The following is a 14,933-nucleotide window of genomic DNA, read 5'->3' as shown; positions in this document are numbered from 1 at the left end:
GTACTTGGTACAGAGCTTTTGTTGTTTTGTTTCATTTCTTGAGACTGTATCTTGCTTCAGGCTGGCCTCAAACTCACTGCAATCTTCTTATCTCAGCCTCTTGAGTGCTAAGTATGTGCCACCATACCCAGCCAGCAGCTTTATACTAAAAAGGAAAAAGGAAAACCTAAAAAGTAAATATCACCTACTTTGTTCATTTGAGTTTGAGTTAGCCCTTGTAGAAAAGAAAGATGGCAAAATTGTATTTCCAAAGATACCCATTGGGCAAAGTGCTGAGTATATCGCAAGTAGGGGGTTAATTTAGAGAAATACTGAAAAGTCCCCAAATGTTGATAGGTGACGTAGACATTTTAGAAAAGATGCCAAAGAGAAAATTTCTCCAAGATTGATTATGTTTTCAGGAGCAGCGAACTGATTTGGCGTTGCTAATTCTCTGAATAACTTAATATTTGTTCTTAACTGAGACAAGAGTCATTTGTTCAAAAGCATTTTCTTATCAGTTGGTGAGGCTTTTCCTAATCTCATGCTTATTAAATAGAGATATGATTGGTGACCTCAAAACATTCGTCACAACCTTTTGCTGAAGATATTTTTAATCCAGAAATCTAGTATCTTTTCTTTATCTATTATTTTATGCAAAAAGTATTAGAAATTTCCATTTAGCAATATCTGGTCATCTAATCTTTCACTGTAGACTACGATCTTAGTTTGATGTAAATAATGTGTTTGAATTATTATAGCTATACAAATTATCTAATTTATGTTATTAAATATTTGAGGGTTGTTGTTTTAGCTCAGTGGTATAGCACATGCTTAGTATTTTTGAAGCCCTGGTTTCAGTGCCCAGTGCATCCTCCCCCCAAAAGCAAAGAAAATAAAAAGAAAAAATATTTGTAGACTATATGAAAGTATGATTAGATTATGATGTGTGATTGTATAAATGAGTATCCTTCCTTCTACCCTCTATTTCCCTGGATTTTTGTTTGAATTTTAGTAACAAATGCTGTTCAAATGTTATTCTGAAAAAAAAATGTTATTCTGTGTATATTATTCCTGTTATTCAGATTGAGTCTTTCTTTCTTTCTTTCTTTCTTTCTTTCTTTCTTTCTTTCTTTCTTTCTTTCCCTTCCTTGCATCTTTTTAAGACATGGTCTCACTATATTGTGCAGGCTGGCTCTGATCTTACTATGTAGCCCAGACTGACCTTGAACTTGCAGCAAGTCTTTTGCCTCAGCCTTTTCTTTTTTTTTTTTTCAGAACCAGGGATTGAACTCAGGCCCTTGCGCTTGCCAGGCAAACACTTATTCTATTGAGCTATCTCCCCGGTCCCTATGCCTCAGCCTTTTAAGTTCTGGGATTACAGGCCTTTTAGTATATCTGCTGCCAAAGCATGCACTGATTGTTTGAATTTTTGGCATTGAAGCCATTTTTCCTATTATATTATAAGCTTCTGGAAAATTGAGTCTGTACCTTATTTATCTTTATATCTCCCATTTAACATACTGCATTGCGCAACACTTATATTTACACATAAGCATATTAAATGAATAGTGCAATTTAATTCTATTTTAGGTGTGATTTTTGGATTCAGAATATTTAAAAAGATGTTAGTATTAAATATGACAAAAATAAGCTTTTTTCCATTTTTTATTTATTTATTTATTTATTTATTTATTTATTTATTTATTTATTTTGTTCCTCGAATGCCTTCAGGGCACTTTCGGCCAGCGGGAGAGGTGTGAGGTTCGAACTCCAGCCACCTGAGGCTGACAGCTTTGTGGAAGCAGCCACTTAAAGGCCTGAGCTAGGACCAGGCTCCCTTACTTATTTTTTTAATAATGTCTTTTATTTTATTTATTTATTTTTGTGTTCAACTCAGCCCACCACTGGAGCAGGGCTAGCGCGACATGCGGTGCTGGGGATTGAACCGCGCTCCCTAGGCTTCCCTAAGCTTGCCTAAGCAGGCGCTTTAGACTGCTGAGCTGTCTGAAAAGCTGCCGGCCCCAGCTTTTTTCCTTTTAGTTGTTACTGGTAACACTTTATTAATTGAATTTTCAATTTCTCTTACCACAGGTTTCTGTCTCAAAGTAGGAACAAGTTTAAAGTAGAGCTCCCTTCTAGCCCTTTCCCTTCACAGCTGTATTTATCTTTTCACTATGATTCATTCTTTCTATTTCTTTATAATTCCTAATGCTTCATACAACTTTGTTTCCTTGTCACCTGCTCTTTCTATTTTTGGACTTTCAGGCTGACTTTTTCCTCCACTTGTCTTCTCACTCCTTGCCCTTAAGGTACAGTGCAGAATGAGGCAGGGAGGAGCGCAGCTGGGGTAGGGGAGGAGCTACCTAGTAACTGTTCAGAACTGATTGAGAAGCCGAGCTGCTTGCTACCAGCTGGGCCTGAAGTCCTCATGGCCTTCCCACTGGAGGTTAGCATTCTGGAGGACGAGTGGGACTGGGTAAGAACAGAAGCTGGCCATCTCTTCTTTATCGTTTCTCCTTTTTTCGTCTTTGTTCTATATTATTCATTCACAGTATCTCTCATCATGCTACTTACTTTTCTACTTTCTGTTCCGTGCCATTTACTATTCCATTATTTTCTGACTTTCTAGCTGTCAGTCAACTTTATTAAGTATTTGTTTTTCTTATTACTCATTCTTTCTATATATTTCTCTATCCTCTCTCAAAATTCAGCTTTCCTACCTCTTCTTTATTCCTCCTCTTTTGTTTTTCCTTCAGTTATCTTTCTCATCTAATCATTTTCTATCCATCTCTCTATTTTTTTTCCTAGGAATAAGAGGGAAAAGGGAGCCACCCTGCCTTTCCAGAGGCCTTTTTGGCCTTTTCACTAATTTTCAGACTTGTAATGTTTTGATTAGGCCTTGAAGAAAAATTTGTGCTGAAGAGATGGTTAATAAATAGTGAAGTTGGAGTTAAGTTGAATATTAAATGTAAAAGGTTTAATTTTTCTCTCTGCTCTTTCTTAGTTTTTTTCTGCAATTCAGTGGATACAGTTTGTCATGGCTACTCTGAGGTATGTTTATTTAATCTTGTATAATATGACTGTCTAAAATGGTTTAAGCAAAACTGGAGAATTCTGCAGTCTGTACATTCACCCCCTAGGGAAGAAATTAATCTTTAGTTGGAAATGATATCCTTTACTGTGTTGATGCTTTCTAATAAAATGTAATGACATCAACAACAGAAACAAAAACAGATTGAGGGATAATATCTGAAGTCAGTGAATCCTCCATCATCTGCACAAATATTAAGAAGTAGAATTATGCAGGAATGGCCCAAGAATAAACAGGATAACATGTATTTATGGAATATTCCTTTTTGTTGTTCTTTTTGAGACAGGGTCTCGCTTTGTAGTGCAAGCTGGCCTTGACTCACTATATAGCTCAGGCTGGCATCAAACTTGCCGTGATCCTCTTACCTCAGCCTCCCAAGATTACAGGTGTGTGCTCCCATGCCCAGCTATTCCATATGTTTTTAAATGCTTAGTTTATTTTAAATCAATTATGTCAATAAAACTATAACAAAAAATGAAGGGGACTTGTCTTGTTTTAATGATTATCATCTGTTTGTCAGTGTTATAGGTTCCAGTTCACTTATTACCTATGCTGTATTCCAGAATATACAGAAATCTCCAGAAGTAAGTAGTGTCTCTTTATGTTGAATTTGAAGTTTTAGTGTCTTAGCCTTTGAAATAAATAAAAGCATATGTATAAAAGATGAATAGTTCTGTGAGTTACTTATAAATTGCTACTACATAAGACATAATTTTAGGCATTGTCAGTAAGGCTTCATTTTCTTTATTTTAAAGATATTATTTTTCAATATTGGAGATTGAGCCTGGGGTTTTTGCACTGAGCCATACCCTCCACCCTATTTTTATTTATTTATGTTTTTTTAACTTTACTGAAAATCAATAATTATATAGCAAATTAAAAATTGTAGACAAATATTGAGATGTGAAAGATATAAGATGTAGACTGAATGTTAGAAAAATATTTCTGAAATGAATAAATAACATGAGATTAATAATAGCATATTGTAAAAAATTATTTACAAACTTAAATGAATATAACAATAAAAATTGTCTATAAATAAAAAGAAAAAAGAGTTTACAGATCCGTCATATAATAGTTCACTCTGTGCCAAAATCAAGAAACTTATATTCATATAATTAGAATTCTCAAAGTAAAAGGGGGTAGGCAATAAATATTTAAAGATTTAAAATTTCTGAATTTAGTTAAAATTATAGGACCACATTTCCAAGAAAAATGAACTTTTGCACAAGAAATATGATTAAAATCATACCAAGATACACAAAAATGAAATTGTACAAAACTAATTGTAAAGACAAAAAAATCATTAAAGCATGCATAGAAAAAAATATTAGCTATGGAAGAACAAAGTTAAATAGCATCTTATTCCACATTAGAAATGAAAAAAAAAAGAGCAAGTGGGTAAGAAACTAGACTTATTTATTCAAAGGACTGAAAAAAAAAAAAAGATCTGTCCTCACTGAGTTTTATACATAGCAAAATACCTTTGAGAACTAAAAGTAAAATATTTTCCAGTTATACAAACTTGAAACATGCTAATACCTCCAGATGTAGCATATAGAAAATAAGAAAGACCATAATCCAGCAGGCAAGAGAAGTTGCTATATGGTCCTGGATAAAGAATAAAGAGCTCTCAAAATGGTAGTTATACAGGACCATGTAAAATATAATTATATTAGACGAACCCATTTAAAAGGTCATCGATGATTTCCACAAAGCAGTATCAATCTTGTGTCAGGGTATATACGTGTGTGTGTGTGTGTGTGTGTGTGTGTGTGTGTGTGTGAGTAAAAGGCAAGAACTAGTATAAAGTCAATGGAAAATGGAAATGCACTTTTTAGAGTTTTTAATACTAAGAAAATATTATACCATGTCTCATAAGTACATTGTAACAGTATAATTCAAAGAAACAGCATAATTTGTAAAACGAAAATTAAAATTAAACAATATTCAGAAAATTAATATTAATTAATTTAAAATTAAATATTTCAAAATATTCAAAAATTAAAATTAAATTGTAAGTCCAACTAAGAGGCCAGATTGTAGTGTATCATATGTACAAATCTGTGATCAATTCAGAGTACTTATACAGTATTTGATTAGGTTAACATAAACAAAAATATCAACTAAGAAAAAGTTTTCATGATAGTAAAGAATTACTAAGAATAAAACATAGCAAAAATACTGGAATGGCAAATATATGACCAGCACTTGTAACAGTCTGGGGATAGGATATCACACAAAGCTCTGGCATGTGGTGGACATGGATAGTGTCCATGATGCTTACTGGTGGCCAGGTGCTCTACGCTATTTTTAGTTTTTCATTTTGAGACAGGTTCTCACTGAGTTGCTGATTTGTCCAGGCTAGGCTCAAATTTGGTATCTTCCTGCTTCAGCATCCCAAGGTGCTGGGAATACAAGTGTATATCACCATGCCTGGTTAAGCTCCCTTTTCTTCTAGGCAATTATTATAACTTTGAATTCTTAGAGATTAACTCTTAAACGTGAATTTCTTTGGTATATATTGCTAATTAAGGAAATAAGGTGTTGTCTGAAACCTATATTCACTCTAAACATGGCAGGATCCTACCTATCAGTGAATTTTCTGATTTTTAATCCTTAGTAAACTGGGTGTGGTAGCTCACCCCTTTAATCCCAGCACTTGGGAGGCTCAGGCAGGAGGATCACTGTGAGTTCAAGACCAGCATGGGCTACAAAGTAAGCTCAAGGCCAGCCTGAATTGCATGGAGACCCTGTCTCAAAAAGATAAAAAACGAAACAAAAACCACCTTAATAAAATTGCTCATGGGGCTATAGTTTTTAGTATATGAAAGGGGAGATAGTTTCTTTGTTTTGCTGTTCTTTCCTTCTAGGAAATTCAAATCTAATATTGAGCCAAACACATTTTTTGGTAAAACAGTTCATATAAAAGGATTAGTTAAAACTATCCTGATTCATAGACTATTACATAATGATTTATATGTATTGGCTAAGTAAAGATTTTAAAAGTATCTGACAATTGTTCCTCTAAACAGGCCAAGAGACACAAAATTCTGCAAAACATAATTCAAGACATGTATAGGAGAGCTTTTGTATATGGAAAATAGCACTGAGATTTTTGTTTTGTTTTGTTTTCTTTGCAATACTGGGGATTGAACCCAGGAACGTAGCAAACACTAGGCAAGTGTTCTACCACAAAACTACATCACAGTTCCTTTAAAAATATATTTTTTAAAATTTTGAGATCTCACTAAGTTATGCAGGTTGGACTTAAACTTGAGATCTTCCTACCTCCACCTTTCAAATAGCTGGCATTATAGGTATATCCTATTGTACCAAGAACTGTTAGGTTTTATTGGACTCACTTCAATAATAAAAATAGCTTCTGTGAATAGAATACTTACTGTTATAGTTGAGATATAAAATATCCCCAAAAGTCTTACATGTTTAGAAGGTGATTGGGTCAGTTGGATGCTAGGCATCGGAGGACTCATCCATTGATGAGTTCAGTAGCTAACTGTGCTTTTAGGAAGTAGGGCCTCATTGGAGGTGGGTCATTGAGGGTATAACCTGGAAGGGATTATTTCCCTTGCCAGCCTGGCTCTTCTCTCTCTGTTTCTTTTTTTTTTTTCTCTCTGTTTCTTGATTGCTGTGCGATGAGTAGCTGTCCTCTGCTTAGACTCTTGCATCATACTGTTTCTGTGTTGGAGCCAGCAAACTATGAGTTGAAACCTTAAGCCAGACTAAATCTCTTCCCCTTTAAATTGAAAGTGTTGAGTATTTTGTTTCCATGACAAGGAAAGTGATTGAGACACTGTGTTCCAGCTGTTTTCAGTATCTACATACTTCATTCCATTGTACCTTATCACTCTCCTGTCAGAAGGATAATAGAAGACTTATTTCACAGATGAAAAAATTGAGAAATTGAGGCCCACAGTCAGGAAATGACTTGAGTTACATAATAACTACCAGACCAGGAATTTTCAAATATCCATACCATTTTTTTTTTCCAGTACTAGGGAGTGAACTCAAGCCTTTGCATTGAACTATATGCCCAGCCATTTTTATATTTTAGTTTGAGACAGGCTCTCTAAGTCACTAAGTTCTCCAGACTGGACTTGAACTTGTGATCACACTGCTCAAGCCTCAGAGTACTAGAATTATACCACCAGGAGCCACCATGGCCTGCTCAAATGTCATTATTTTTAGATATCGTCTTCCTCCAGATTAAAGAAAGGTGTTTGCATTTACTGTCTTTCAATATGTGTTCTCTGTGTTTTGAATATATTTTTCAGCCAGGTGTGGTGGCACATGCCTGTAATCCCTGCACTCACAAGGCTGAGGCCTATCTGAACTATGCAATACCCTGTGTCTGACAACCAAAAAAAAAAAAAAATTTTTTTTTTGTTTTTCATTTAGTCCTGAAAAGAACTCACAAAAGAGAGTTGAGGATATAGCCCAGTGGTAGAGCATGTACTCAATATGCACAAGGCCCTGAAATCAGTCCTTAGCACCAACATTCAACAGTAGCAAGAGCAACTCTAACATGGGTATTAGTCAGACATTATAGATAGGAAATGGAATGTTAATATGAGTGATTTTTCTGAGCATTTCTGTAGTTAGGAACAGATAGATAGAGTTGGAATTTGAGTCCAGACTTAAGCCCCATGTACACTTTTAAAACCAGTGACATATACTGTCTAATGAAAAAGAATTTTAAAGTTTCAGAATTAAGTATAACTATGTAAGTAAAACTAAAAAGTAGTCAGTGGGCTGGCAGGCCTATGTGTTTATTTGGTTGGGAATTGAGAGAGGAAGATCTCTTGAGACCTGAAGTTTGAGGCCAGCCTGGAGAACATAGTGAGACCATGTTTAAAAATTGTCTTAATACCAAACTGTCCTTGTCTGCCAAGTAATTTGGGGCCAAATGTTTTTCTGATTAAAATTTCTCTAATTTTTTTTCTTTGTTGAAATTTGAGTCTAGATGTGACTAAATTAGTAAAGCTAGAGTTACACAGCAGAGAAAAATAGGTTTCATTTCTGAAGTACAGTTTCTTAAACTCAGCACTTTGTCTTTTGGGGCTAAATAATTGCTTGTTTTGAGTGCTGCCATGTACTTTAAGATGTTTGGCAGAACTAATTGCCAAATATTAATAGCACACCTTCCTTTTTTTTAGTTCTAATAGCAAAAAAATGTCTTCAGACATTGTCAATTATTTGATGGGGATAACTCACTCCTGCTTGCTCAAAGATGACATGCTCGAAGGTAGCATGACATGTTAGGACTTTGTAAAGATTAGCAATGGCCTTTAATTTCTTTTTTCTTTCCATCTTTTTTTTTTAATTACTGGAATTTTATTTGCCTCAGGCTTATGACTTGCAACCAAAGACACTGTGCAAAGAAAGCAAAGATTAGGGGCCAGGGAGATGGCTCAGTGGAATAAGCGCTTCCCTGGCAAGCATAAGGGCCTGAGTTCAATCCCCAGTTCCACCAAAAAAAGAAAGAAAGAAAGAAAAAGAAAGCAAAGATTAAGTACACTTTAGGGAGATGGAGACCATATACATTAGTGACATAGGAAATCAGGTGGATGAAAGAAGTCATCCAGCACACTGTATAGAGCACAATATCTAATAGTGTTTTCAAAAAAAATTTTTTTAAAACCAAGAGCAAAAAAAATTTGAAGCAATATTTACAGTAGACATGAATCTTATACAATTTTAAAAGCATTTTTCAGATCATAGAGCATAAAGTGGAAAAATGTAGGGTAGATGAGATAGCTCAGCAGACTAAGCATCTGCTTAGGCAAGCGCAGGGATCGGGGTTCAATCCCCTGCACCATAGGTCACCCCAGCCCTGCCCCCAGGCATCCTGAGCTGGCCACTGTAACTGGGTGTGGTGGCAATGGCCTATAATCCCAGTGTTAGGGAGGCTGAAAACAGGAGGATCACTATGAGTCTGAGCTGTGTAGTGAGACCCTGTACCAAATATATTATAAAAGTGAAAAAATGTATGTCTAGGTAAAACCTAACTACTATATATTTATCACCTATTAAAGTTGCTTATATATACCAAACAAATAAAAATCTTGAAAATTGCCTGATGAAAAATAAAATAGGCAGTGGCTTTTAATGACTTCTCCTGGTTAGCAGTGCTATAAAAACACAAAAAGCTCATGCGGACAGGTGATAAAACCAGGCACAAACCTTCACCAAATTAGACCCACCCATAGAAATATACTATTCGCCCACATCTTCCATCAACAGCTTTTGTTTGTTTTAATCTTTGAATCTTTGAGGCCGGTAGGTCACAATATGTTACAAACTTTGTACTTTTTTTTTTTAAACTTTGTACTTTTTATACCATGTTTGTCTGGTACTACTCTAAAGCTAGTTTATAAGATGATGATGAGGACACAGAAAGAACCCAGTGCTCACAGGACACATGAACCCACTGTGTAGAAATGGGAGAGGAGAGGAAAAGTATTCAGTTCCAGGGAGATCATTCATCATCAGTCCCACTTGCTTCTGCCTAGTCCTTTTTTATCCTGCTCTTTGTCGCTGTCAAAATTGCTCACTACTGGCTTTGCTTTTCTTCAGTTTGGCCTTTTCTTGCCTTTTCTTTGTCCCAGGCTTTCTCATCTCTCTTATTGAGCTTGATTTTCACCTTAACAGATTCTGCCTCAGACTCTTCTTCATCATCCTCTTCCTCTTCCTCATTGCTTTCCTCCTCACTTTCTTCCTCTTTGGCAATTTTCTGCTGTGCGGTCTTTTTTTTCTTTAATGTATTTAGGACAGGGTCTACAGGGTCTAGAGGTTCTCACATCATAGATTAGACTTGTAATGATGAGCCTACCCAAGAGCTGGGATTACGGGTCTGTGCCAACAAACCCAGTCTCAGTCATGTGTCAGCGTGCCCCAGGAGGTGGGGGCCGGCATGCTGGGGATCGAGTCCTGGCCACTGCACTCTGCCTCAGCAGGCACTTTAATCCGCTGAGCTGTCTGGCTGGCCCTTGCCGTGTACTCTTAAACACTGACTGTAAGACAGTGGAATCTTTGTAGATCTGGGATCCTCCAAGTTGAACACCTGAGCATTGTGACACAGAAGCATGACATCTTTCTCCAGGTTGCCCAGGATCTGGTACTTATGATTACAAATTCTTTCCTTTGTTTTTTTGAAATCCACTGGCTTCCTAATTACTTCATAGTATTCTGGTAACTCTTTCCTGAAAGTAAATGAATGAAGACTTCACTGAGCTACTGCCATGAACTATCTTTGTAGTTGATCACAGTATCAGTGCTAGCATTCATCTGTTTCATCAGTTTGAGGGGATTTGGTGACAGTTTCTCAGCTGGGTGGCACCTCACCTCTTAGCTTTTTCTACATCTTCCTTCACAGGATTTTTATCCACATTTTTGTCTTTTACTCTTCTTAAGCCATACTTCTTCCGTTTCTTCCAAATTGCTGTCTTCAGTTAACCCCATAGTTTGCCTCTCACATAGATCATGAGCCACAGGTCTTCTTGCTGTAACCAAGTCTCTCCCAAAGTGCAAAATGTAATTAATATCTTTTTGTCTTTTTCAAACAGGATTTCATTATGCAGTTCAGGCTGGCCTTGAGCTCACTTTGTAGCCCAGACTAATCTCGAACTCATGATCCTCGTGCCTCAGCCTTCCAAGTGCTGGGATTACAGCTGTGAGCCATCATGCCCAGCAGTGCCTTTAATTTGTTTGTTTGTTTCTGTCTGTCTTTCTCCTTTTTTTTTTTTTTTTTTTAGTACCAGGGATTGAACTCAGGACCCTGTGCTTGCCAGGCAAAAGCTTATTTTACTGAGCTATCTCCCCAGCTCCTTCTTTTATGGTACCAGGGATCTAACTCAGGACATTGTGTTTGCCAGGCATGCTCTTATGCCACTGAGCTATATCCCTAGTCTGTACTTTTAATTTCTTTCTTTCTTTCTTTCTTTCTTTCTTTCTTTCTTTCTTTCTTTCTTTCTTTCTTTTTGTATTTTAGTGAAGAGCATACAGGGTGTTCGTCTCACTACTAGACTGGACTTGTAGTGATTTTCCTGTTTAGAGCTTCCCAAGAGCTGGGATTACAGGTGTGTGCCACCACACCATCTCAATCGCTGTCTCAGCATGCCTCGGGGGTGGGGCCAGCACAGCAGGCCCTGGGGATTGAACCCCTGGGCCCTGCGCCTGCTTGCAGGTGCTTTACTCCACTGAGCTACTTGGCCGGCCCCTGCATACTTTTAATTTCTTTGGCTTCATTTTTCACATAGTTCATATTGGGGTAACCTAAGGATTTTAGCATCTCTTAGTTAAGTTGTTTCTACACATGTCATCTTCTTGGTCTAAAAAAAAAAATTGATTGGGGCCGGGGAGATGGCTCAGTGGAATAAGTGCTTCCCTGGCAAGCGCAAGGGCCTGAGTTCAATCCCCCAGTTCCGCCAAAAAAAAAAAAAAAAAAAAAAAAAAAAAAAAAATTGATTTTCTCTAGGTCAGCTATGCTCTACTACTTTCTTTTATTTCATCAAAGAGGGCTGAGGAGATAGCTCAGTAGAATAAGTGCTTGCCTGGCAAGCACAAGGGCCTGAGTTTCATCATCAAATAATATTTTTAACAGCAAAAACATATGGAAGATAATTTGAAAAAGATAAAAATGGTCTATTGAATTAAAATACTGTATATTTAGAAGCTGTGAGCTGGAGGTCAGCCTGGACTACATGGTGAGTTCAAGGTCAGCTTGAACTATATAGCAAGATCCTATCTCAACAACCAAACCAAACCAAACCAAAATAATAATGATGCTAAATTGGAGAATAATACTTAAATAGAAGTACTGAGAAGCAATATTTTAGAATATTAGTGTGAATTGTTGTAGGTCTTTTACCTCATAAAGCTGAATCTGGTCTGGGAACTTCCAGGGAAAACTTTTCACACTTGCATTTTTTTGTCCCCACTCCCTTGGTTAGCAATTACTTTAAATTAAAGTATAATTGATATGTATGTGTTTTTAGACAATTTTTTTTTCATGTTTAGGACCATGTTTTATGCCTGTTTTGTTTTGTCTTTTTTGAGACAAGATCTCACTATGCAATTCAGGCTGTCCTTGAGCTCACTTTGTAGCCCAAGCTGGTCTTGAACTCTCAATGATCCTCCTGCCTCAGCCTCCTGATTTACTGAGATTATAGGCATGTGCCACCATGCCTACCTTGTTTTGTTTTATGAGACAAGGTCTATTTATATAGTTCAGATTGGGTTTGAGCTCACTATGTAGTCCTGGCTGGCCTCAAACTCATGATCCTCTTGCCTCAGGCTCCCAAGTGCTGAGATTACAGGTGTGCACTACCATGCCCAAAATGTCTTATGCTTTTTTTTTTTTTTTAAACATTTATTTATTTATTGTGTGTGTGTGTGTGGCCAGCTCAGCCCTCCAGGGGGCGGGGCTGGCTGGCATGTGGTGCTGGGGGATCGAACCGTGGTCCCTGTGCTTTGCCAAGCTTGTTCCATGTAGGTGCTTTAGACCACTGAGCCATCTCGCCAGCCCCTGTCTTATGCTTTTTTGAGTTTTCCTTATTACCAATAACTGTGCTGGTCATAGTTTCCTTAAAATAAGTTATACATATTTTTTCCTTCAATGTTCTATCCTGTGAAATCTTTCTTGATTTAAATAATGGGTACTTCATTAATACTTATTGTTTACTTGATATATTTTATCTTCTATTATGACAACTTGTAGTTTTCTGTCATAAATGCAGACAAATAAACTCCCTTTTTTCTTCCTTCCCTATTAAAAATCTCAGATATGTGTTAATGGTCAACAGCTCCCTATATATAGGAGTATTTCTCAAATTACTCTGCCTTGCTTCTTCAGGGTTTGTTTCATATTCAGCCTCAATTTTTTGTCTGTTAACAGTCACAAACTTTTTGTGCTAGACTCTAGGCTAGTAGAATCTCTGTGCCAAGTAGCTGCAATTTTTTTTTTTTTTTTGAGATATTATTTCACTGTATAGTCGAGGCTGGCCTTCAACTTGGGTCAGTCCTCCTAGGGCCTCATGAGTGCTAGGATTATAGGCATGTGCCAGCAAACCTTGCCAGCTGCAGTTTTTTTGTGTGTTTCAATTTTAACAGGTTTACTGTAGAGTATATGTGGCTAAGTAATATTTGATAATTATTATATGCTTGCTTGTTTATTTACTTCTTTATTCTTTCTTTACTGTTATGGGGTCTCACTATGTTGACCAGACTGATCTGAACTTGAGATCCTCCCACCATAGCCTCTCTAGTAGCTGTGATTTCAGGTGCCACCACACCCATATTACTTTACATTTAAAAAATGCATAATGTGCCAGGGAAATAGCTCCGTGGCATAAAATCCCTGGCAAGCACAAGGTCCTGAGTTCGATCCCTGGTACAAAAAAAAAATGCATATTGTACACTATTTTAGTTGTTTATATTTCTGTTAGCTAAGACAATTTGACCATCTAAACTTATTAACAAGGTCTTAGCATCTTAACTTTCCTTTTGTTGGAAAGAAAGATAATAGAAAAATTCTCTTTTGTATAAGTGGGTGATTTGTTCCTAGGTTGCATCTGATGAGGACTAGAGGTAACCAGACTCTAGATTTGTTTTGTTTTTTGAGACTGTGTAGCCCAGGCTGACCTCAAACTCGCAGCAATCCTGTCTCAGCCTCAAGAGTGCTGAGATTATAGGCATCTAGATCTTTTTTTTTTTTTTTTTTTTTTGGCTCAGCCCTCTCTGAGGGCGGGGCTGGCGGTCCCCTGTGCCTGCCTAAACTTGCCTAAGCAGGTGCTTTAGACCTCTGAGCTATCTCACCTGCCTAGCATCTAGATTTTTATGATAATCATTTCTTGCTTTATGTCTAACTTACTGGTAGTATATATTTCTGATTTAGTGCCTTTTTTTTACTGCTTGTTTGGAGATTTTATCAGGGGAACATAGCTACTTATATACCTTTGACAAATGAAATTATCTTCCTCTATCAGGTGATCATCATTGTTAGAGCACACAGCTTCAGAACGGGTTGGGATGGTGAGTGAGGAAGGGGTCAACCAACTAGCCAGTCAGATCAGCCAAATCAACCCTGGTAATCAGTGGGGTGAGGTCTCAGCCAGACTGCCCTCACATCCAGTGTTACATCTGTCTTATTTGTGAGATTTGTCCATGTTATGTGTAGCTCTAGTACCTTTTAAAATTGTTATATAGCATTCTGATACTATAAATATTCTTGTAAATATCTAATAATGCACAAATGAACACATTTACCTAATATTACAGTTACCCATTTGTATATCTCCTAGATTAATGCCATTTTTTGGCAGCGGGGGAGAATCTTGTGATGTAGTTCAGGCTGGCTTTAAACTCATTATGTAGCCCAGAATCAATGGATGATACATGAGGATCATTCATGAGTTTAAGGCTAGGCTGAATTACATAGTGAGGTGCTATTTCAGGAAAAGAAAAAATGGATTCTTATGTTCTCTCAGCTATCTCACTTATAAGAATTTTGTGGCTTTTGACAGATAAAACCACTCTTTTGTCTGAGCTTCTCTGACCTGCTCCTGGGAATTTGCTGGCTTACTGAGACACTTCTTTATGGAACTTCAACAAACTATAAGGATGTTGTCTGTTATAACCTGCAAGCTGTTGGACAGGTAAGTGTGCCTTGCAAGGAGGCCATGCTCAGGTATAAGTAGGAAGCATAAATGATTCAGCCTTGAACACAGAAACCCATGTGTTCATTGTTATACTTTTGACCAATAACTTTCATCACTTTTCCATATTACAAAAATTTGGAAAATTCAGAGCAGTATAAATAATTAAAGATCATTCATATATA

At 36.9% G+C, this 14,933-nt stretch overlaps 1 protein-coding gene across 4 annotated transcripts in view; it reads left to right on the top strand.

The window, feature by feature from the left end:
- Tmem116 (transmembrane protein 116) overlaps window positions 1-14,933 on the top strand; it is an 82,600-nt gene that overhangs the window by 15,652 nt on the left and 52,015 nt on the right. For 2 of the 4 annotated variants that reach the window (XM_023720591.1, XM_023720589.1), the window contains exons 2-4: window positions 2,987-3,033; window positions 3,594-3,657; window positions 14,617-14,748. In XM_023720591.1, coding sequence (XP_023576359.1) covers window positions 3,020-3,033; window positions 3,594-3,657; window positions 14,617-14,748 — 210 coding nt within the window. In that variant the 5' untranslated portion in view covers window positions 2,987-3,019. Of the gene's footprint in view, window positions 1-2,351; window positions 2,459-2,986; window positions 3,034-3,593; window positions 3,658-14,616; window positions 14,749-14,933 lie in introns of those variants that run through there. The other 2 variants (XM_023720590.1, XM_004635926.2) reach the window with 2 other exon arrangements.

The sequence above is a fragment of the Octodon degus genome, unplaced genomic scaffold, assembly GCF_000260255.1.
Source record: "Octodon degus isolate 3935 unplaced genomic scaffold, OctDeg1.0 scaffold00076, whole genome shotgun sequence".
NCBI classification, from domain to species: Eukaryota; Metazoa; Chordata; class Mammalia; order Rodentia; family Octodontidae; genus Octodon; species Octodon degus.
Note: the sequence above shows the minus strand (reverse complement) of the source record. Positions and strands in the feature narration are given on the sequence as shown.